Raw genomic sequence first — 22,629 nt, 5'->3', positions numbered from 1 at the left:
TGATCAGAAATAAAGTTAAGTTTTGGAAAATTACATTGTTAGTGAAGAAGGCAAATTCAGTATCAGCCGTTCTTATGCATCTGCATACACGATGTGATGAATGTGGTTAACATAGTTTAGGTTGAACTATAAATGTATGCATTACTTTTACGTTAAAGAACCAGTACTATATACCAGTGTGTGTAATATTTTTACGGGGGTAGGTAACATAATAGCGTAGGGTTGTTGACACCCGATTTCCGGCATGGAGGGAAGTATCTTGGAATTAAGTCATTAGAATGCTGCGTCACCCTTACATTTCGGCATATTTAGGATTTCGCATCAGTTTTGCCTAAACATTCAAGGCGTGAAGACCATGGAAGATTGTGCGGAGTTGGTTTTTAGTAATAAGGGCAAAGAGTCCTTGATATTTAATAACTTTAAATTCAATTTGCAATCGGTGTTAGTGTGTAGAAGAAAGAAGTGGTTTTGCGAGAGAAAAAGACGTGGCGGCTGTAAAGCAAAATTATTCACCCAGAGTAAAATCTTATAATTATTTATCTTTATAATTATTTATCTTTATAATTATTTATCTTAATAATTATTAGCCCTGATGGTAAACTACTTTTATTTGACATAACTGTTATATTATATGATGAGGTACAGATGCCTGACATAATTTCAGTAGATAGGCTAAAGCATATCAATTTTATGTGAAATCAATATAAACTGTTTTTTGCTAGGCATACATCAACTGTCCTAAAATGGGGACGAATTTGTTCATCTCAAGTTATTTGTTTGTTTTTTACAAGGGGGGGGGGTGGTGGGCAAATTATTAGCCTTAACTACTTTTTTAACATTATTTAATACACGTATAAAACTTAAAACTTGTGTTAATTAAACGTTTGGCTTTGGTACTCGTTATGCGTTCTCTTGTTCTTAACAAGCATTTTTAATCTGTTTACCATACTAGCAAAGGTCTGAGTAGCTATATTGAATTTTTGATTGTGATAAAAAACTAGAATTAGAATAAGAGTGTCTATAAGCTGAGCTTTTGTTGCTATGTTGGTTTTGCGCATTTAGAGTTTCGCAAGGATAGAGTTATTTGTAATCTGTTAAGTATCAGTTAAGTAATCAGTTAAGTATGTCACATATTTATTGTTTTCATTCCATTATTAAGTCAAATTAAAATTGTAAAAAATGATTACATGGTTCTTTATTATTACGTGTAGTTATTAACATTTCCCAACACGTAACATTTAAAAATTTGCATTTCTTCTTTTTTGCTATTCTTTTCGTTTTAACTTTTGAGTTTGACTTTTTGGTAGAAAAATCACTTTTGGGCCACCACGAAACCAAACTGTACAGATAATGTGATTGTGTAGATTTGTACACATATAAAACTCCCATGGCCAATTTTGATATAATTTAGACACAAAGAAAATATCTTTTTAACTTCCTTTTTATAATACTGTATTGAAGAACAGTTCTTTTTCATTTATAGACATGCTGGGTTTGATAATAAACTTACCTGAGTTAATATAAACCCACACATTCATTCATATGCATATAATTAGGTAGCATTAAAATCTCCGTCGATAATTGTTCCGAGGTGATTCTCACGTCATACAGAAAATAATGTCGTAGCTATATAGCCTACTAGGTATCACTTATGGCCTATTTGTATTGAAATGTCCACATTGACTATTGCTAAATTAATATAAAAGCAGATAATATTTTATCAGTTATCAAGTTAAGCATCGTAAATTTATTACCAACCGTTCTAATATATCAGCATAGACGATTTGGCAATTGAGGTTAATATTGTTTGGGTCAAAGTCTTATACATTACTGTACTTTTTTTAAGACCCAGCACCATCCGGGCGTGTGATATTATTACAGAACATAATAGGGCTCACAGCTGATTTCTGGTAGTTTGGAATTAGTCATTAGGATTCTGCGTACCCTAGATGTCGCGGTAGTTATGAATTTTAGATATTATTTTAATGCATGGCACCTGCCTTCTCCAATTACTTTAAGATTATTTAGACTGGGTGCTCAAGAAAAAAGATTAGAAGTTGTTGATAAGTGCAATCCCGTTCATTCCTACTTATAGCCTACTAAAAATGTAAATAAACGGTATCAGCATTCTGACACATACTTTCTCCCATAAGTTTGTCAACAACCTTTATCATATGTAAGCGGTGAGAGTAAATATACGGAAATGGGATTTGTACAATTTTCTTCAGAATTTAAAGGACTATAACATACTAAATTTTTATCAAAATCGTTCGGGCCATTTTTGAGAAAATTCTATTTTTCCAGTTTTTTATGGGGTTTTATGGGAAAATCCCCATTAAAAATAAAATTATCTAAAAAATGACAAAAACTATCAAAATTGTAAGGATCATAACATACTCTGTTAAATCAAAACCGGATTTTTGTCTTAAATCCTATTTTTTGTTATTTTATGGGGGTTTTATGGGAAAATAACATAATTTACCATAACTATTGAACCGTAATTTTTACAGAAATGGGATTCGTACCATTTTGTTCAGAATTTAAAGGGCTACAACATACTGAATTTTTATCAAAATCGTTCGGGCCATTTTTGAGAAAATCCTATTTTTCCAGTTTTTTATGGGTTTTTATGGGAAAATTCCCATAAAAAATCAAAATTTCAAAAAAATGAAAAAAACGCCTGGAGATACCACGGATTAGAACCTACATACCAAATTTCATTGAAATCGGACAACAGGTGTAGTCCCTAGCTCTGTACACATCCAGACACACAGACACACAGACACACACACAGACACACACACACACACACAGACATCACTTCAAAAACCACTTTTTTGGGTCCAGGGGGACCCAAAACGAATATATCCACTCAAAACTCAAACTCGAAAATTTTGACGAAAACAATACTTTCTCCATATACTATGGTATAGGGGGAGAAAGTAAAATCATGCAATTGCTGTATAATGGGAGTTCGTGTTTTTGGCGTATTACGTCAAGTATACGCTTTTAAAGTGAATTACAAAATTGTTAATCTTTTTGTAGAGAAATTTATATGCATGACATCAAGTTTTAATAACACCTTTTACTGGAATTAGAGGAGAGCCTGCAACTGTTTAGGGCTCTGGGGGTTAAAAGTACCATAATAAAACATCATGCACGGTGTTTATGTAACTTATATTTGTATATCACTTTTCAATACAGTTATGGTGGAACTAACTGTAGCCTACTATTTAAAAATTATGTTTAAATGTTTTACACGTTTCCTAAGTTATACATCTGGAATAGTATTCTAGCAACAAACATGGTTTCAAGATATTTTCAAAGTGATCAGTCCGATGATCCTGGTGGTTAATTCTTCCTTAGTTCCCTTCAGTAATCGTCCGTCACACATTAAACCAATTTTGTTGAATAAATGAGTAGATTTAATACAAATTTGGCCTCTGAGAACATAAAATCGAAAAAGTTAAACTGTTTAGGGTTTAGGTTTTACCGTGTTCTACCTACGATAATAGCTTATCCCGAGTTATTATTTGCTTGAAATTAATTATTGCATTTGTATGAGTAAACAACTACAGTACACTAACGATAACCAGACAGAAAAATATAAAAATACCCCCGCCGCAGCAAACCTGCCGACTAAGCGAATTTCCATTTGTCTTAATTGATTTTCAATTAAATATATTTTAATTACATTAGGTTTAACGAGTACCTAGGTTTGCTGCTACAAGGAAACTAATAAAGTGTGTTTTTTTGTAAAATATTGATAGCTTAGTACAAAATAAATAAATTTGATCAAAATACAAAATATATCCATAAACAAGCAAACTACAACATTTAACAATATTCTCCATAAGAATGACATGGGAATTTTAAATTTACAATTTTTTTAATTTTCTCCAACTACTATTAACCGAACAAAAATACTTTTATATACCAAATTAATTGTTTTTTTAAGCTCTTTAAAAAGGTCTAAAGATAAATTGGGAAATTTTGTGTTTTGAGGGTCAAAAGTGAGAAAAACCAATTTTTACCCCATAAAACCCCCCGTAAAGCCCTGTTCCCATGGTCCGATCATGCTGGTTCGCGAACTCATTCAAGTTTATCCCGCTTTACACCTTTAAACCAAATTTCATCAAAATCGGACAAAAATTACTCAAGTTATCGCGTTCACGGACGTATATATATATACTAGCTGTACTCAGCGTTCACGGACGTATATATATATATATATATACTAGCTGTACTCAAGGGCTTTGCCCCGTTTAACTTCTCAATTTTCAAGATGAGCTCGTTCGCATGGCTCAATCACGTCCTGGTTAAAGTTTGTTCGCTACGCTCACTCACCTATAGGTTGGAGCTCGTTCGCTGCTCTCACTTGCCTTCAGGTTAGCTCGTTCGCTACGCTAACTCGCCTCCAGGTTGAAGTTCGTTCGCTACGCTCACTCACCTTTTGGTAAAAAATTAGCTGTCGTCATAAATTAAAAAAAATAATAGTGCTGCACCCTGTTGGTAATCAGTGTAACTTTAATGCTATTGCACATCATAGAACAGAACCAACTTGTTTAATTGAAACAGCTGTTAAGATTCAATAATTCCATTTAAATATGAGTACTCATAAGGTTAACATGGGAAACTCCAGAGCCACTGGGGCGGAGCCCGAGAGTCTGATCAGGATAAAAACAACTTAGTTTTCCTATTTAATGCCTAAAGAATCAGTGTACCAAATTTCAGCCTCCTAGGTAAATGGGAAGTGGGAGAATTAGTGATGAGTGAGTGAGTGAGTGAGTGAGTCAGTCAGTCAGTGAGGGCTTTGCCTTTTATATATATAGATATATAAGTCTATATATATATATATATACAAATTTGAACGAATGGTGTTTTTGGCCTCTGGGGACATCAAAATGAAAAAGTAAATCGGTCCCGGGTCTAGGTCTTACCGTGCCACCTACGGTAATAGCTACTTCCCTATAGGGAAATTCGCTAAAACAGCAGTAGAGTTCAAAGGTCTATTTCTAACCTTTATAGCACGGTGGATTCAGATCGGACCCACGAATTTGCTTGCGACGCACAAATAACAGGGAGCTTAAATTTCCCGTTCTCCCTGTGAGCTGCCACCCTGACCTGATAGCAGTCGTGGCTTACGGCCCCAGGATTAAAACCTTTTCGACCCTTCACTAATTGTCGTGGCTTTCGTCCCCCAGCTTATAGCCATAAACATTCGTGGCTTTCGAGACGCAGCCGGCTGCACTCAGTGGGGAACCCAATACTACGAATCAATCTTTTAAATGAATACAAATATTTGGTAAGAATTGTTTTATTAATATTCGCCTTGAAATTTCAATAAATTTGGTGTAAAATTTGACAAAAATCGGCCATTTTGACCGATTATTAATACAGTACCAAATACCAATAAAGTAGTACATTCATTGGTAATTAAATAATAGGTAAAAATTAACCGATTTTCGTCAAGTTTTACCCCCCTGCTGTGCGCTATGTCACAATAGCTGATAACGACATGGGTGATTAGTAACCATGGCAACTTGTTGAATGCGTGATGAAGGAAACCCAAGAAATAGAAGAACAAAGAGAAAGAATAACGACGTTGTTATCTTTATACCCTTTTTACAATTTCCGTTATTGTTATCTTTATGTAAGATTTTATGATTTTGTTTTATAGGTTTATAAAATAATTGTTTTTAACTACGGGAATATCAATTTATAATTTATCAACGTGCTTCTCTTCTGAAACAGCAATACCGGATGCATAATAAAGGTCAATGACCTAAAATATCATGATTGTGCAATATTGTATTTTGAAGTTGAAATTTAAACCACGACAAAAGTTTGTATATATCCATGGTCCCTATAGTTTAATCATTTAATATGTACACAATCAATGCTAAATAATCGTGGTTAGTTCTAACTTTATTTTTTATTATTCAAAGTTTCTACACAGTAAGACAATCCAAAGTCAAACCGGGCAATGAATACCCAAAAAACAACGTATCTTGTCCTGTGATTGTATACCACTCGCAGGCCAGTCCTTTAGGTTTAGGGAAGTAATGCAAGTCTATATATAGCTTCAAGGTCTTACCCACCCCTTCTCCCTCCGGTCCTACTTGACTCACTACCCGGCTCCTTTCGAGGTCATTGCCCAACCCCTCCCACCCTTCTATTGTGTTGCCTTTCTATTGTTTGGGCCTCTTCACACTGGGCCACCATGGTGGCGACACCGGTGGTGACACTGGTAGCCAGTCAAACAAAATGCGCATGAACCACCAGCTCAGCCACCAGTGCAGCTGCAGCCACAAAGCTCACAGTTGGACGTCGAAGAGGCAGGTGCTTAGCGTATATATTTTTTTGAAATTGTGAAAACATAAGAAAAAAACTTATTTTTTTGTGCATCCGTTTTTATGAGATATAAGTACCAGAGAGACTTTTTTCATTCACTACCAAGACCTTAGAAATAACCCTGACACGTTTCACAATTACTACTTACTTAAGAATGAGTGTTTTAAGTTTTGATGAGCTTCTGGGACATCTGAAAGATTAAATATCTCCAGAAGAGAAACTGCTACTAACGTTGTGGAAAATTAAATAAAAATATATTTAATATACCATTTATTAATAACACTGTAATGCCTTGACTCAAAGTATACATTGCAATGACAAAAAAAGGTAAATGGAATAGAGTACCTACACATTTTGTCATATCAATAAAATTGTTTCCCCATATTTATTACCTTAACAACTTCAAAATATTAGTAAACTAGTATACTGAGTAATGCCCACTGGTAGTGACTGTTGGCGCTGCCAGTCGCTCCAATGTGAACAGTCCGATAAGAAACCATGGTACGACGTGGTGGCGCCAGACTGGTGTCTCTGAAAATCGCAACCCCATTTCTGGTCGCGCGGCCAGACGCGCCACCAAATCTCAGTGTGAAGATGTCCCATTTAAATCAATGCTAATGTAACGTAGCCTCCATGGTGTCGCCACCGGTGTCACCACCATGGTGGCCCAGTGTGAAGGGGGCCTTTCTATTCTGACTTTTTTCGCGAAACATTAAATCTATTGTTTACGTAACATCACAGTAGTAGGCTAGATTTTTCTACTTTGAAACAGTACCGGTACTGTAAAAAAAAACTATTATGCAGCGGGCAGCGCCCCTAGTATCAGGAGCGAGACAAGCACGAGTTGACTTTCATTTGACCATGGTAGTTCTTTTCTGCTTTATGTCTGTTCGTTCCAGACGAATCTAATCGTAAAGCAAAACAGCCGATAACGACTAAACTAGTTATCAGTATTGCATCATACGGCTTCTTTGCCGTACAAACCCATATAATAACAAAAAATCGGATTGAAGGAAAAAAGCCCGATTTGATTAAAATTAATTTGTTATGGTCCTTATAATTCTAAATAAAGTAGTGCAACCCCCCATTTCTCTAACAATTACTGTTCAAAAGCTATTGCAACTTTTGTGATTTTTTCCCCCTATAAAATATCATAGTTGATCCCACCGCTTACCCATGATAAAGGTTGTTAACAAGATTATGGGAAGAAGCATGTCTCAGATTGCTGATACCGTTTATTTTCATACACTTTTGTATCTTTCCTTATTTAATATTTATAATCTAAAATTTTGTGCATACGGTGTACACAATTAACAAGTAATTGGTTGACTTTAGCAACTGTAAATATTTTTGTATTATAATCTTGTCTATAAACATGTAAATAAGACAATATAGTTTATTCATTTTTATTTCTTGGTATTCCCTCTATTATTTATAGTTTTTATAACGACTACTTCTTGTTTAATATTAATTTTCTTGTGTTGATGAGCAGAATCGATTACTGCTAACTATTTTAGGTTTAATATTAAAGTTAAAATGTTTTACTATTTAACATTTCCATTATATAAAATTCCACAAAACTTAAAGAGCCTAATAAAATCCAAAACTAGTTGTAAATTAAACGTAAGTTCCCTTTATTCATATTAATTATACAATCGAAATAAACTTTACCAAACCATAGCCCGGCTCTTTCTTTAAAAACCTTCTTTCTTTAAAAAGATAAAGGAAATGCCACTTGTGACTAATTATTACCCTCCTATTCCCCTATCCTTGTGTGAGTGGTTACCTCCCGCTATCTCCGCGTCCCGCCACCTCCGTGTACCGCTACCTCCGAATTTCAGAGCGACCCCTATAATCCTCGGTTACTTTCTGCGTTAAGTCTCTCCGTCCAAACCTAACCTAACCTAACTTAACTTAACCTAACCTAATCTAACCTAACCTAACCTGACCTAACCTAACCCACGGGTTAAATTTTCATTAAATCTTCCATCCACGGGGCTTTGCAGCCGTGGATGCAATGACAGCTAACAACGCAGGCAGTTATAAGGATTATAAGGGATTATAAGGGCCACTCAAGAATTCGGAGATGGCGGGACAGATTTGGGTTCGGAGATGGCGGAACGCGGAGATAGTGTGAGCAACTAAGAGTTACTCCTATTCTTACAAACTTTTCCCCTAATCAATTGAAGTTTTTACACAACTGCTGCATTCAAAGCAGATTGACCTTTTCCTTTTCTGAAACCATGCTGCTCCTTGTCAATTATTCACCCCCTTTCTTCTCCTTCCTTTAACTGAAACTGATTTATAAACTGCAAGGTACCCCTTTTGACATATCAAATGGAAGGGCATAAAAAAAGAAAAAGAATGGCGCAAAGTAGAGGTCTCTATGTCAATCCTTCAAAATTTTGCCATTCGGAAATATGTCCCTGGTATTGGGTTGAATATTAATTAAAACCAATGCAGTATCATAGCAAACAGCTGATTGATTTATCACTTAATACAGAATATTGTCACTAGTTGGTGACCATCTCAACAGATCGCACCACTTTTTTTGGCTTCACATTTTTACATTACATGGGAAGTCTATTCTCTGTATAGTCAATTGTGCTATTTAGTAGGTGCCTTATGCTTTTTGGGTTGTCCCTTTGTACGAGAGAAATCTCAAAGAGTGATCTTACATGTTTCTGTACAATAAGCCTGATGTTTTGGAACTGATCCTTAAGCAAGCTTAATGCTACGTTGTAGTTAGAAGCTAATAGCTCTAAGTTCTTTATTACATTAGCTGCATCACCTGTGAGTACAGCTTTTAAGTAATGCAACTTTTGGACATCGTTTAAACTTTCATTTTTGTCAATTAATGCTGAAAAGGAATCAAAGAAGGGCATCCATTCATCAAATTTCCCAGTAAAGCTTGGTAGATTTATGGTTGGTAGTCGAACTAGAATGGACGAGTCTGAAGACTTTGTACTGTTATTTGAATTAGAATTGTGATTAACACCAACTTCGTTATTTTGTGGTAGTGGATACGTCTGTTGTTCAATAAAATTAGCTATTTCTGCTCAAAGCTCAATATATTGCTGCTCAAACTCATCCTTTTCAGCTTCATGATTTGATTCTGAATCTGAATCAATGTCTTCAATCTTAGATTGCACATTTCAAATTCTACCCAACTTCCTTCTACCTTTTGTAGTCTTAAGTTGTAATTCCTTTACATGCTGACTTCCTAAAACTTAATCAAAAAAGTTTTTACATCTTGTAAGTTTAGCCTTAATATTAACTCTAGCTTTCACTAATTGTTGTAACTGATCTTGCTTTTACATGGTTTGTTAATGTTCAATAAAACTTTAATAAGAATAAGAAAGTTTATTGCCGTTGACAAGGTTGCATACAGGAATAGGCATTGTCAAATTACATTAAACAAAATATCAACATCAACAAGTATGTTATATCTATAGCTAACAAAGATTGAGAATTCCTAACTTACAGTGTGAATGATTCCTTTGTAATTTTATGTTTCAAAAAGTCCTTGACTGAATAGAACGGATTTGCTACAAGCCAGTTATGAATTTTGGATTTGAAAAGAGAAAGAGAAAGGCTGTCTGCCTGAAGAGGCTCAGGCAGCTTATTATAAAATTTCACACAGTTGAGTTTGAAAGAATTACCTGTGATGGCTAGCCTGTGATGTGGTATATCCAGTTGTTCTTTACTTCGTGTATGGTGGGAATGGTAATTCTGCCTGGTGGAAAACTCATTGAGATTAGCTCTAGTGTATATAAGTACATTGTAGATGTATAAGTTAATGATTGTGCAAATGTTTAGTTTGATAAAAAGTGGTTTGCAGAGCTCCGCAGGGTCAGCCCCTAAAATTGTGCGAATGACCTCTTTTTGTATTAGTAGAAGCTCATGGACAAGGGAGGAATGGCCCCAAAGTTGTATTCCATATTGAATATGGGATTGAAACAGCCCAAAATAGGCTAGTTTGAGATATTCAATATCGACAAAAGGCTTGAGTTTCCAGAATAAACATGAAACTCTCGATAGTATTTTGCTTAAATTTGTGACGTGAGTTTTCCAGTTTAATTTACTATCGAGGTGGAAGCCAAGAATTTTTACTGAGTGTTCTGATTGTTTAATAGAGAGCGAGAAATCAATTTTCTGGGTCTTGGATTGATTACAATCCAAGGTATCATTTGTAAACATATCGATTGTAATGAATGTACAACTGAATAAATATTGAAAAGTTTGTAAGTACTTTTAATTTACCTTAAGGTAGTGGTTTTATTGTGGGGTGAAGGACCAAAATGTACAATGCCGGTGTGTCCAACGTTGTTTTGTATGAAAATGCATTGAAACACATAAAAACTGTATTTAACTTGAAAAGAATAACATTACTTGCTTGTAAAAACTGTAAACATACATTTTTCTACGGTTTTTGTTTTTGTTGACCAAAAAAACATTCTAAATGATTATTATCACAATCGGCTGCACTTTAGTTTACGTCCTACACTCTTTCGAATAAAAAATATTTGATATATCGATTATTTCATTCGGTTAGTTAGGTTAGGTTAACCTAACTAACCAAACTTGATATATCGAATGAAATAATCGATATATTCATTTGAATGAGTGTAGGACGTAAACTAAAGTGCAGTCTCACAATCATGTGTTACTTTAAATACAGTTGGTTAGGAGATTGAACAGGGTCGTTGGAAGGTTTAATTCATGTAGATTTGCAAATAATTATTAAAGTTTATTTTTGTTATTATTTATGATGAAAATTAAAAATAAAACATGTTTTCCATAAAAAATACATTGAATACTGTGTTTTTCACAAGTTTTATTTGGAGGCACATATTATGACTGCCTTTTTTGTATTTTTAAATAAATGCATAGTACTAATTTGTAGGAGATTATATTCTCTTTGAGAATATCGCACCGTCCACTTTACTTTGTTTTCCAATCTACTTTGAAGTTATTTGTAAGATAGCTAAGCAATATCCGACTTTATAGTGGGAAGAAAATACTGAGTTTTTTTTAAACATTGTTTAACTAAATCCACAGTTTACTGGATCGATTTTGTCAATTAATGTGTTGTTGAGAACCCTAATTCGTGTAGATTTGCAAATAATTATGAAAATTTGATTTTATTAAACATTTGTAGTGAAAAAATAAAAAAAGGATACATAAAAAACTGCTTTATTCAAGTTTCTATTTTTAAGCTTCTATTTGTAGCCAACTTTAAGCTACCTTTATTGAGTATTTTCAAGAAATACAATATAGTATTAATTTGTATGAAGTATTATTCTCTTTCTGAATATCACTTTCCACGTTGGTGGATTTCCTCGCCATTTAAAAGTTATTTGCTGATGTGCTATAAAATAAATAAATAAATAAAATAAATATGGTGTGATTATAAAATAGAAAGATGTATTGATTTGGAGGGCTAAGCAACCTCCAAATTTATAGTTGTTAGAAAATACTGAATTAGAGATATTTTTGTAAATTAACTTTGCAGAATTAAATTTACAGTTCTAATTGATAGATTTTATTGAATAATATGTCAATGGAAAGCTTCATCCATGTAAATTTGCAAATAATTATGAAAGTTTGATTTTTTTGAAGATTTATGGCAGTATTGGGTTTGTTGGTATACATCATATCTAATCATAAAAACATGTGTTGATAATTTAACAGCTGATTGTTGTATTGTTATTTCATTAATTTTCTTTGTTTGCATGTTGTTGTTCACTATTTGCATTTGTGTTAAAGTGTGTTTCCTATTAGTCCAGTCAAGAAATTAGGTGTAGAGCGTGTGAGCAGGTAACTAAGGGATTCCTTCAGAAACTTGTTCAGGGGGCTTAGCGTGTTAACATACCAAAAGTCCTGACTCCTAGGTGGTGAACCAAGTGTGGAGAGGGGAAGGGGGGGGGGTTAAAGTTATGGGATTACAAGTTATTGAAATTGTTAAACTATTAAGTTTAACTATTAAGTCTTAATAGTTTAACAATTTCAATAACTTGTTTTGTTATTTACTTTTTTATGATCGTAACCCTGGGCATACAGAGCACTGGTTGCTTAACTGCTTAGCCACAACATCACTATTACTAGGTTAAATTTGAATTGAAGTATTTTCTAAGTATCCTGTATATATAGTTTTTAAATTACTGGAACACATCCCTACTTTTAAAGTTAAATTAGTACCGTAATGATAGTCACAAAAAGGTGTAGCCTACCCTAGAAACATCACAACTGGACTAGAAAAGTGGGATCAGGCAATGACTTTGAATGTAAGGGGCATGTAAGTGTGGCTATGCTTTTCTCTATAGCCCTGAATTATGGTTTCATTACTTTACTGAAGATGACAGTTATAATCCCAAAAGTTCTTTCAAAATATGTATTAGATATGTTTGTTGAGCCACCGAATTATTTTAAAATTACAGGTATTTCAAAGCTCTGCAGCACATTTGGAGTTTTTCTATTCTTTTTTTTTTAAATATTTACAAATCAATGTAATGTCCTGATGCAGACTCAGACCCGTACTTGTGTGAACAACAGCTATGAGTATTTTGATAGTTTGGTGTTGGTTTTGTTGATTTAGAATTACTTTTTTTGGTACATTATTATGGAAATAAAAATTATATTTTCAGGTCTGTTATGAAGAAAGTAGCAGTGGCAATGGATAAAATGGATCGACGGAAGTTTAGAGATAAATTTGGTGATCAGTTTCATTACTTTTATGACAAATAGAGAATTGTTTTAAACTTTCTACGGTTACACGATCTTTATTATTTGTACTACGAGGGCCGTCCAGAAAGTAGCAGACGTTTTGCAGCGGTGCTATCACCACCATCTAAGTATCAGTGTGTTTCTTGTGGTGTGTTGCCTTCGCTTAATGAACAGGAATATAATAATAACTGCTCAATTTAATAAAACAATATTTCTTCAACTAATTATTTTGATGTTAACATAGGCCTCTTGATTATGAAGTAATAACAGCCTACTTACAACTCGAACATTTAAAAGTATAGTACGATAACTAAATGTGAATAGCTAATTCTTAAAATCCTATTTAATGGGCAAAGCACTGTTTATCGATTAATTGATTTAAAGTCTAACTTATCCCAGAGTCGCAATAAAGGGAACATGGTTAAGCTTGAGTTGTGTAAAAAGGTTAGGTTAATTTACTGTTCTTAAAACTTGATGTTCACTTGACTCAGACTACTTGAGAAAAGTGTATTTTATTTTTATCATCACTCTTATCACTTTAATTTGCCCAATTTAATCAAAATAATAGTTTTATTACTGGCATTAGAATGTTACATTTGTTGTGTATGCCTAAAGAAGGCTTTTTCAATAAAGTGAACGTTATATGATGGATAATGAATTTAATTTGGTTTACAAAAGAATTATGGACTTTTTTTTTGTTTTAATTTAGACACGATTAAGCTAATATTACTACACATGAAGTTCTGAGTCGAAGGTCTGGTAGAGTATGGCCATACCATTTGGTTTCATTTGTAGTTCCGTTGAGGAGATGTCCAAATTGCACACAGTTTAGTATGTGAAAGCACAAAAAATATGTCAAATAACTCTTATAATAATAATAATATATTTACACTTATACTGTTTACTCACAAGAGATTAAATACATATAAAAGATGGTAAGTGGTGATCTATTTCGATTGGACACTCCAATTCAGAATCATTCGCCTATTGGGTCTGATGATGACCTTTGCATCTGGTAAAAAAATATTTGTTAAAAAAGTTTGTTATTCAAAATTCAAAATAAGAATTGTTTGCCTCTAGTTGATTCTTTTAGATGCTCAGAGATATGTATATCCTTCATAGCATGTAATTAAATATGGCAAGTAAAAATTCTTAAGTATTGTTTTGGGTTTCATCAAGTTAATGCTATTAAGTTGATAAACAGATTATTTCAATTAATTTTTAAATAGCTTTAAGAGAATTGTGATGTAATTTACCATAAGATTCTTATTATTTAACTTTATTTTGTTACACTCTTTATGTATATAAAAGATAAATAAATAAATTTGACTTTGCCAGAATATCCCCATGAAATAATACCATCAAGAGTTCCAGGTACAGTAAAACCCCTTATATTTGGCCTATGTGGGACCGAGCCCCTGACCGTTGGATCCGTTGGATACCAGAAAAGGCATGTGGGGAATATTAAACAGAATTTAAAAATGTTACAGCAAGTTTGGTTGGTTAGGTTAGGTTAGTTTAGAACAGTTTGACAACAAAACTTGAGTGTCTGTGACTGGAAAACTTCCCCCCCCCCTGCCCGATCTCTGACATCAACATGATGTAGGAACCTGTTTGGGGTGGGGGGTAGTTGTCCGGGGGGCAGTCTTCCGGTGACCCAAACCAAGGACCAGAAATTCCGAGGCCGGATATTAGGGGTTAGAGTGACTGAGACTGTGACCCATTGAATTGTTGTGGCAAATTTTCAGCAAGTGTTTGTATTAAAATAGAAAGTAGTGAGCCATATTTTAATGACTAAAGACACTCTCGCCAATCCCGTGAATACATTGCTATGATTTGAATCTTGATAGGCACTCGTTTTTCAGGAGAAGGCTACGAAAAATGCCTTCTGGGCCGTGACAGACGGACAGAAATTGAGATAAGACTTGTTTCGGCTTCTTTAATGTATAAAACGTGAAAATAAAATAACCAAAAATATATAATTCTGAGAAATATACAGACAAAAATTTAATTTTATTTATATAGATACATGATAATTATATGAATTTGAACGGATGGTGTTTTTTGTCTTCTGGGGAGAAAAAAAGAAAAAGTTAATCGGTCCTGCAGCTAATTCTTACCATGATGCCTAGGGTAATAATAGCTAAATCCTTAGCTGTTATGTCACATTGCTTTATTCCCTATATGGGAAATTTGCTAAGACTAGTTACGTATTGGAGGTGTATATTATATGGGTTGTATATAATATATAACCAATAATATAGGTTGGGTTGTTTACTTCAATATCCAAAAGTCAATGGGAGTGTGGGGTAAAAAAAGACAGGATAATAGGCCTATAAAAAAGCAAAACCTTATAAAATGTCTGATTTAAACATTTATTGAGGAATGTTATGTATCACATATTGTAAATAATACCTAAATAAAACTAAGAAATTTAAAAAAAATACAGGTAAACCTCGGTAATCTATTTCAGCTTCATTACAGATTTTTAAGCCAATAAAGGCTAAGAGCTAGGCCAGTAAGTTTTTTATCAATTTTTTAAGCTAATCATTAATTTCACAGCTTACAACTTTTAAACCTATTATTATCACAACAATAACCGTTTATTGTTATTAGTTACTGGCATTTATTTTGTAATTCCTCTAGGATTCCAAAGATTTTGATCCTCCTACGACCTCTTACAAACAAATCTTCGGTTTATCTAGTTCGTCTTTACAATACAGAAATTGAGAAGAAGTGGTTAAAGTGCCTTTGAATTTCCCGAATGAATATCTTAAACGAATATTCAATTAACAAATAAAAATACTTTGGTGGAAGTTATTCTTCTCATATTTGGATTGTATGGTATCAACCATAGCTTTTCTAAAATAAAACAACAAAAAACTTTATTGCTTTAGCTGCCTCCAGCTTTAGCTGTCTGTGTTTTGATTCAAAGCAACTGATGAGAGCAGTGACAGTGCAGTTGCAGATGTTTGGTCTAGCATATCAGCCCAAGATGCTACCTCGGTTGTCAAAAAAAAAAAAATTGGACAATAGTTAGTAAATCATTGATGCAATAAACTAAAAAACCTATTTAAGATTTAACTTTACTGTGAGACGTCTTTACGTTTGTTTATGCCAATATGTGCTCTAATACATGGTGATCGACAGGAACCGAACTTTTTTCAAATAGATCGTAAACGCTCCACAATTATTGTCGAGAGGGGGGAGGGGTGTCATTCATTGATTTAATTTATGCCATTTTATCAGCCATGGAGCATTGGACGGTAAACACTGTATGTTTGCCTATAATAAATAAGTGTGTGCGAAATGGCGAGTCTATCAAGGCAGTACAGTGAGTTTTTTAGTTCCCTTTTATCTTAGACTCCACGATATAGTTTCTAGCCAAAATACAATCCACAGGTGAATTAGCAATTTAAGGAAAACTGGATGTATCTGAAAAAGAATACGCTTTGCTGAAAAAAAAAAAAAAAAAAACTGTCAGGACGTAGTAGATGTTGAAACTTATGCTCAGCTCATGCAATTTTTTCAACTCATAGGTGAGGCAGCAACGTTTGATTAACAATACCTATGTTTATTTTCAACAAGATTCATTGTGCACACTGCTCAGGATTCAATGGACAACGTGTATTATGTTTGTAGGAAGGGGATTTCTGTGGCCCCAAGGTCATCAGATTTAAACGTGTGTGAATTTTCTTTTATGCGTTCTCTAATCTCTCGTCTACACTTTCATTCTCAAACCTTGATGGATCTTGAGGAATTTAAGAACATTATTGAAAGCTGCAAGAATAAAAGTAGACTCCACCTGACTGACATTTTTTCTATAAGTAAATAGCATCTGATAAGTGTAGCCAACTAGGTTTACAGGGTGTCCACCAGGCCAACTTTTTAGGTGGTTCAGGTCGTACTTTTTATACCAAACTTTCCACCGTGTTTTCGTGCCAACTCCCGCAATTATGTTTTAGCGCTAACACAGTTCGCTATGTTAGTTATCGAACAAAGCTTAGCCTACTTCAGTTAAAGGAACAAAATTATATTGCCTGGTACAAGTATGAAATTTTTGAATATTACTGTGATTAAATATTATAAACAGAAAATTAAAAACTAATTCCTCTTATCTGCAATTTATGAATAACTCATTAAACAATATATTAAATTTGTCAATGCCAAAATAGTTTGATTCTCCATACCGGTAACTGAAAAATTAATTCTCGATACCAATACAATTTTTTTTAATTTTACCAAATTTTCTGTATGGATTACTACACCAACCCCTACCTTTATGCACTTCCCTCAAGTATGTAATTTTGGAGTTATGGATTGTTTTTCAAGTATTCTAAAGAAAAAAAATTAATGCAGTAATGACAATTTTTAACCAGCCAATTTAAGTTTCAAACCCTTCTAAACACATGGAATGAATACTATATTAAAGATAAATGAAGATATTACAACAAATGTCAACAGAAAACTTTATTATAACTAGAGGTGTGCCATCCTGAAATTTTGGAACAAGCCAAACTCGAGGTAATTTCGTAATCATCTACCGCTGTCATAGAGGCATAATCATCGTCTTCCGCGATCATTGCAAAATCCTGAATATCTTTCTCAGTGTGACAAAAACATCACCACAATCTTCCATGGTCATGACAAAATCCTGAATATCGCTCAGTGGTAATGGAATCAACATAATCTTTTCCCTCGGTCAAGGAAACGTTATCATCATATTACAAGATCGTGGCCTAAATTTTTATCATTTCCTGCGGTTTTGTAACATCGTTATTGTCTTCTGTGATTGCAGCAAAAGCATGAACATATCCCACGGCCTTTTAGACATCATAATCGTCTTCTGCCATCACAGTAAAATGTTAAATATCTCTCGCAGTCATGAGGACATGAACATTGTCTTCTGCAATCGCGGCAAAATTCTGATCATCCATTGCGGCCATGTAGACATAATTATCGACTCTCTCAATCGGGGTGACATTCATAATGTAAACAAATATGTTCTTCATAAGGATAACATGGGAACTTTAAAAGCCACTGGGGCAGAGCCCAAGGGACTTTTAAAAAGAATCTTAAGGTCAGTTTGCAAATCTACGTGACACGCTCTTTCCAATGAGACGTGGATGGTCAAAATCAGTTGAGAAATGGCGGAGGAGTTCAACGGACGATTTTTGTGTTGGCGTATTAATTATATAGAAGATAGATTAAAAACATACGGTTTTTATCGGTCAACCTTTATAATAGATCAATTAATTTCATGCCTTAAATAACACTAATTTTCACATTTCACAGGGAATAAATTTAAATTTAGGAAATTAGTTGCTTAACCATTACAGCGCTACAGATAACTAGATAAGTTGGATGGCCTTGACCCATTGAATTTTTCCCATAAGTCAAAGCTGATTTATTTTTATAATTATAATAATACAACAACAATAAAACCAATATAATAACCAACGCAGCGGAGAACAAAGTTCCCCGCAGAGTCTGCGAGTGAACTTAACACTTGCGAGTTTAGTCCGTCCACAGCGCTTGCATCTCTCATAGCAGAGACCGGCAAGTGTAGCGTGCCGCCATTTTGAACAATCACGCGGGGAACGTTGTTATTATGATTTTCCATCACAAGAGATATTCCCCAATAGCTGCTGCACTCTATCGGCAAAACTGGGAACTACCAAGACCAGCCAATGCACTCTGTAAATGCGAGTATAGTAGTCCATAGTTCTCTGCGTTTTGAGCAAAGGGAAATTCGGCGAGTATATTCCTCTACAACGCGGTAAGGGTTAAATATTATTTATAAAAACCCAAAATTATGCTTGTGTACAATACTAAATTGGCAATATTATTCTGTACTATACGTTTGAATACTGCCAAAAGACTTATCAACAAAACAACAACCTGTGTGTTATTGTCAGATCTGATATTGTTTTTTATGTCCGGTGAGCTTAGACAGTGTTGATGTCAACAATGTTTCTCTCTTAAGTGAGAGTAATGTTCTGTGATCTCATGTACCTACTTTACTCTTTGGTTGTAGTACCACAGGATAAGCAATAGTTTACAAGACACCATTGAGTTTTAGACAAAACTCAATAAAGTGTTAAAGATAATAAAGAGACAAGATAAGACTAGTAGGTGTAAAGGTTATATACATACAGGGGACAGAAACATTCTGTAAAATTGTCCTCGGCTGATCCATAAAGATGACAAGTCTATTTTAAGGGGTAAATTCAATCTATGATTGTACTTACATTCTATGTTGTGTACGTCGACAATTAGTCTAAAAAAATAAACATTTAACCAAAACGTTGTTATTTTGGAAGGAAGAATTTAACCAGTAACATCACTACATTTAGAATAACATCACTAGTTGTAGCACTTTCTGGAGTTGAAGTGGCTAAGATCTTGATTTTTTACCCTACAAAGCCTTGTTAAACTGTTAACAGTGTTAGTGTTAACAATGTCAAAATAGTCTTTCTCATAGGACAAATTCACTATAATATACAAATTCACCTTTCAAAATATAATATGTATAACAGCAGTAATCCAAGTGTTGACATATCTCAGACAATACCTTGATTATGGTAATTTGGAAATATTTTGGTATTCTAAATTTGTTTCAATTTTGCCAATAAAATGAGAGTGATTGTTAATCCATAACTGAAACTAAAGATAACACTTCAATATCTACAGAAAAAGTGTACAAAATTATCTCACATAAATTATGAATATAAATTTGCACTAGAAGTCACTTATGAACGTGGACCATCACATACAGTATTTAATGTCATCATAGGCCTATCATAAATGATTTAAAGTGTCTGTAGAAGATCCTTGATGTGGAGATCATGGGGTGAGGAGTGTAAAGATGCGGATACGCCCATCAGGTGCTGCCGTAACACAAGTCCCACACTGGTTAGCATTGGCCCAGTGACATGTTGCCACGGGGGCTGAGGACAGCTTCAGTACTGGCTGTACTCCCTCCAAATTTACCTGATAACATAGACAACAAACTCAACTGTGTTCACTTTAACAACACTGCTAGGTCAAAAAACAATTTACCTTGGGTGGAAGTAATCAGCTATTACATTGTTTATCGTTCACTCAACTCAATAACCGAAAACCAAAAATGTAAAAAAAAATTTGTTTACAATCAGCGGGTTAGTAGATAATTTGTGTTATCATTTCGATGTGACCCGTTGCCCTTGCAACGTTTTTTTTTTACTTATTTAAATAATTAAGATATGGTTAAAAATTTATAAACTGTTTTCCCATAAATTTTCATCAGTATACCTGCTAATTTTTAGAAGCTAATGGTAGAATAATACTGTAGTGGTTTTTAATAATTCTGTAGGCTCATATCCGTAATGGAATTATTGAGTTAATTTCTTTAGAAATGATTGCATAATGCATTGAGGTAAAATGTAACTGGTTTTAACTTTTAGCAATTTGAAAACAACCTTTTCTTTCTATTCTGTATAGGCCCTACACCTGCGATAACAGACGTGTTCGATAATTGAAACCATTACAATCAGCGAAAACAAATTCAAATGTCATATTGTGCTCGTTGATTACAATACGGTACCGACCGGGGGACCGATAGCCCTGCTCGGTTGTGGTTAATTGGGTCTAATCGACATTATAAAAGACATTCTCGTAAATGTCAAGTAAAGACTTGAATGTTAGATGTATTTTATAATTTATGAAAAAAACATTTTTATTACAAACCATAGAAATTTGATCGCTGAAATAATAAGAACTCTGTAATGTAAAGTATGCAATTAAAGAAAAATAAGACACACTTTTATGATTTTGCTCATAAGTTTAAGTGATACTCAGAATTATTTGTAAACATCGACAGCAGATAATATTTGTAACATACTGTACAAACGAAACCACATTAGTTTCGAAATGGCTCGTGACAAGGATTTTTCGCTTTTGTGCACTATAATATGTTACAATGATATGATCAAATCTATTTCTGCCCTTGTAATTTTCCAAACTTAAACTTCATAAGTCAAGTGCTGACAATTTAAGTAGGCTAACCAATTTAGTTTTTTTCACTCAATTTTAAATCAACAATTTAGTGTTGTTTACATGATCAAAGATCGATTGCCGTTATTTTATATTTAAACAATCGTTGACTAAACTTAAGGTGTTGGTCTACCTTTAGTGGCCTATTTTTACTGTGAATCCCTGCCAACGAGGTTCACGCATGCCTAAAAGCCTCTTACTTATGGTACTACGTTTAAAAGTTACTCTTAACGAGCATGCGTACATTTCCCCCAAAGAAAGAAACGGTTGCAGAAACATTCTCTAAACTAAACAGCCTTTGGACATTGGGAATGGCAAAATTGAAATTGACCAAACCACAAAAGAGTTTTGGTTTTTCATACTTATGTAAACTACAACCAAATATTCAATCTGGGAAAATGTACAGTATTCCCAGACTTGTCAACAAATTTCAAAGATCCAGAGTGGCTTTGCGACCGTGCAATTTCGGCCCTTAAAATGAAACAAATTTTATTGAAATTGCCAGGAGAGTTTTTGTATAATATAGATCAATATCCACAGCTGCCACACGTATTTTCATTAAAAGAAGGAACTCCAATTATACCAGCGAAACTTAAATCCACCCAAGCTGTGCACGGAACCAGACTGATGGATAAAATTACACCAAACTTGATCGAAGCAACAATCATCAGTTCAAAGGTGAAATTTTCTTAATTCCAAGAATACCGATAATTTAATCCGAATTACCCTTTGAATTTAAGCGACTACAAAATTTCCTCGGTGCTTTGCTTGCGCAATCACAATTAATAAGGCACTAAGGGCATTATCTCCGGTTTTAATTTGGAAAATGAATGATTTTCACATGGCCAGCTGTATGTTGCTTGCTCACGTTTTGGGACGCCTAAAACTTATATTCTGTGTTAGAAATCGAATGAAAAAAAACATTTTTTACCCACTAGCATTAAAGTAAAACAAAATATTTTGCAACTCCAAGAAAACTAGAGTGTACCGGTACCAATCATGATTCTAATTGATTAATTGTATTCACAGGAATGGGGGTCTTTAGCCATCAACTATAAGTTTCAGCCAGCCTCTCTGATTTTGTAAATAGAATAACGGAATCAAAATTCCAATTTGTGTGATTTTCGTCCCGTTTTTTACTTATGTTTACTAAAAAATACATCACCCCTCCAATTCTGGACATAACTATAATACTAGGTATTAGATATAAAAATAATACAAAATATATGAACACAACTCTTGATACATGTTTATTTCTTAATAATAAATGTAAACATTGAATTATTTACAATATGAAATTATTCCAGTCATGTGATCAATATTAAATAAAAGATAGATATTTGGAATATATAACAATTCCTCCCTACTTATTTAAGAGAATGTTTATTTACATCCTTTCAAGTTCATCCTTTTAATTGGTTTTCTGATTCTCAATGAGCGGCGAATTTTAGGGACAGGAACATCTGGTTGTGAGTTTGCATTGGACACTTCAGCGTCTTGTTGTATGATTGTACT

The 22,629-nt window shown here is 33.9% G+C and overlaps 2 protein-coding genes across 8 annotated transcripts in view; one reads left to right on the top strand and one right to left on the bottom strand.

The window, feature by feature from the left end:
* The window catches only part of LOC128983558 (UV-stimulated scaffold protein A-like), a 157,174-nt gene extending 142,761 nt beyond the window's left edge, over positions 1–14,413 (top strand). For all 5 annotated transcript variants that reach the window (XM_054402873.1, XM_054402872.1, XM_054402874.1 and 2 more), the window contains one exon: positions 13,002–14,413. In XM_054402873.1, coding sequence (XP_054258848.1) covers positions 13,002–13,101 — 100 coding nt within the window. In that variant the 3' untranslated portion in view covers positions 13,102–14,413. The remainder of the gene's footprint in view (positions 1–13,001) is intronic.
* Positions 14,414–15,446: 1,033 nt separating this feature from the next.
* The window catches only part of LOC128983559 (WD repeat-containing protein 91), a 203,035-nt gene continuing 195,852 nt past the window's right edge, over positions 15,447–22,629 (bottom strand). For all 3 annotated transcript variants that reach the window (XM_054402876.1, XM_054402877.1, XM_054402875.1), the window contains exon 15: positions 15,447–20,073. In XM_054402876.1, coding sequence (XP_054258851.1) covers positions 19,927–20,073 — 147 coding nt within the window. In that variant the 3' untranslated portion in view covers positions 15,447–19,926. The remainder of the gene's footprint in view (positions 20,074–22,629) is intronic.

Source organism: Macrosteles quadrilineatus, unplaced genomic scaffold (assembly GCF_028750875.1).
Source record: "Macrosteles quadrilineatus isolate MER2022 unplaced genomic scaffold, UCM_ALF_1.0 Scaffold_1__1_contigs__length_201487025, whole genome shotgun sequence".
In the NCBI taxonomy this organism is placed as follows: domain Eukaryota; kingdom Metazoa; phylum Arthropoda; class Insecta; order Hemiptera; family Cicadellidae; genus Macrosteles; species Macrosteles quadrilineatus.
The sequence above is the reverse complement of the archived record's forward strand: the minus strand, read 5'-3'. Positions and strand labels throughout refer to the sequence as shown.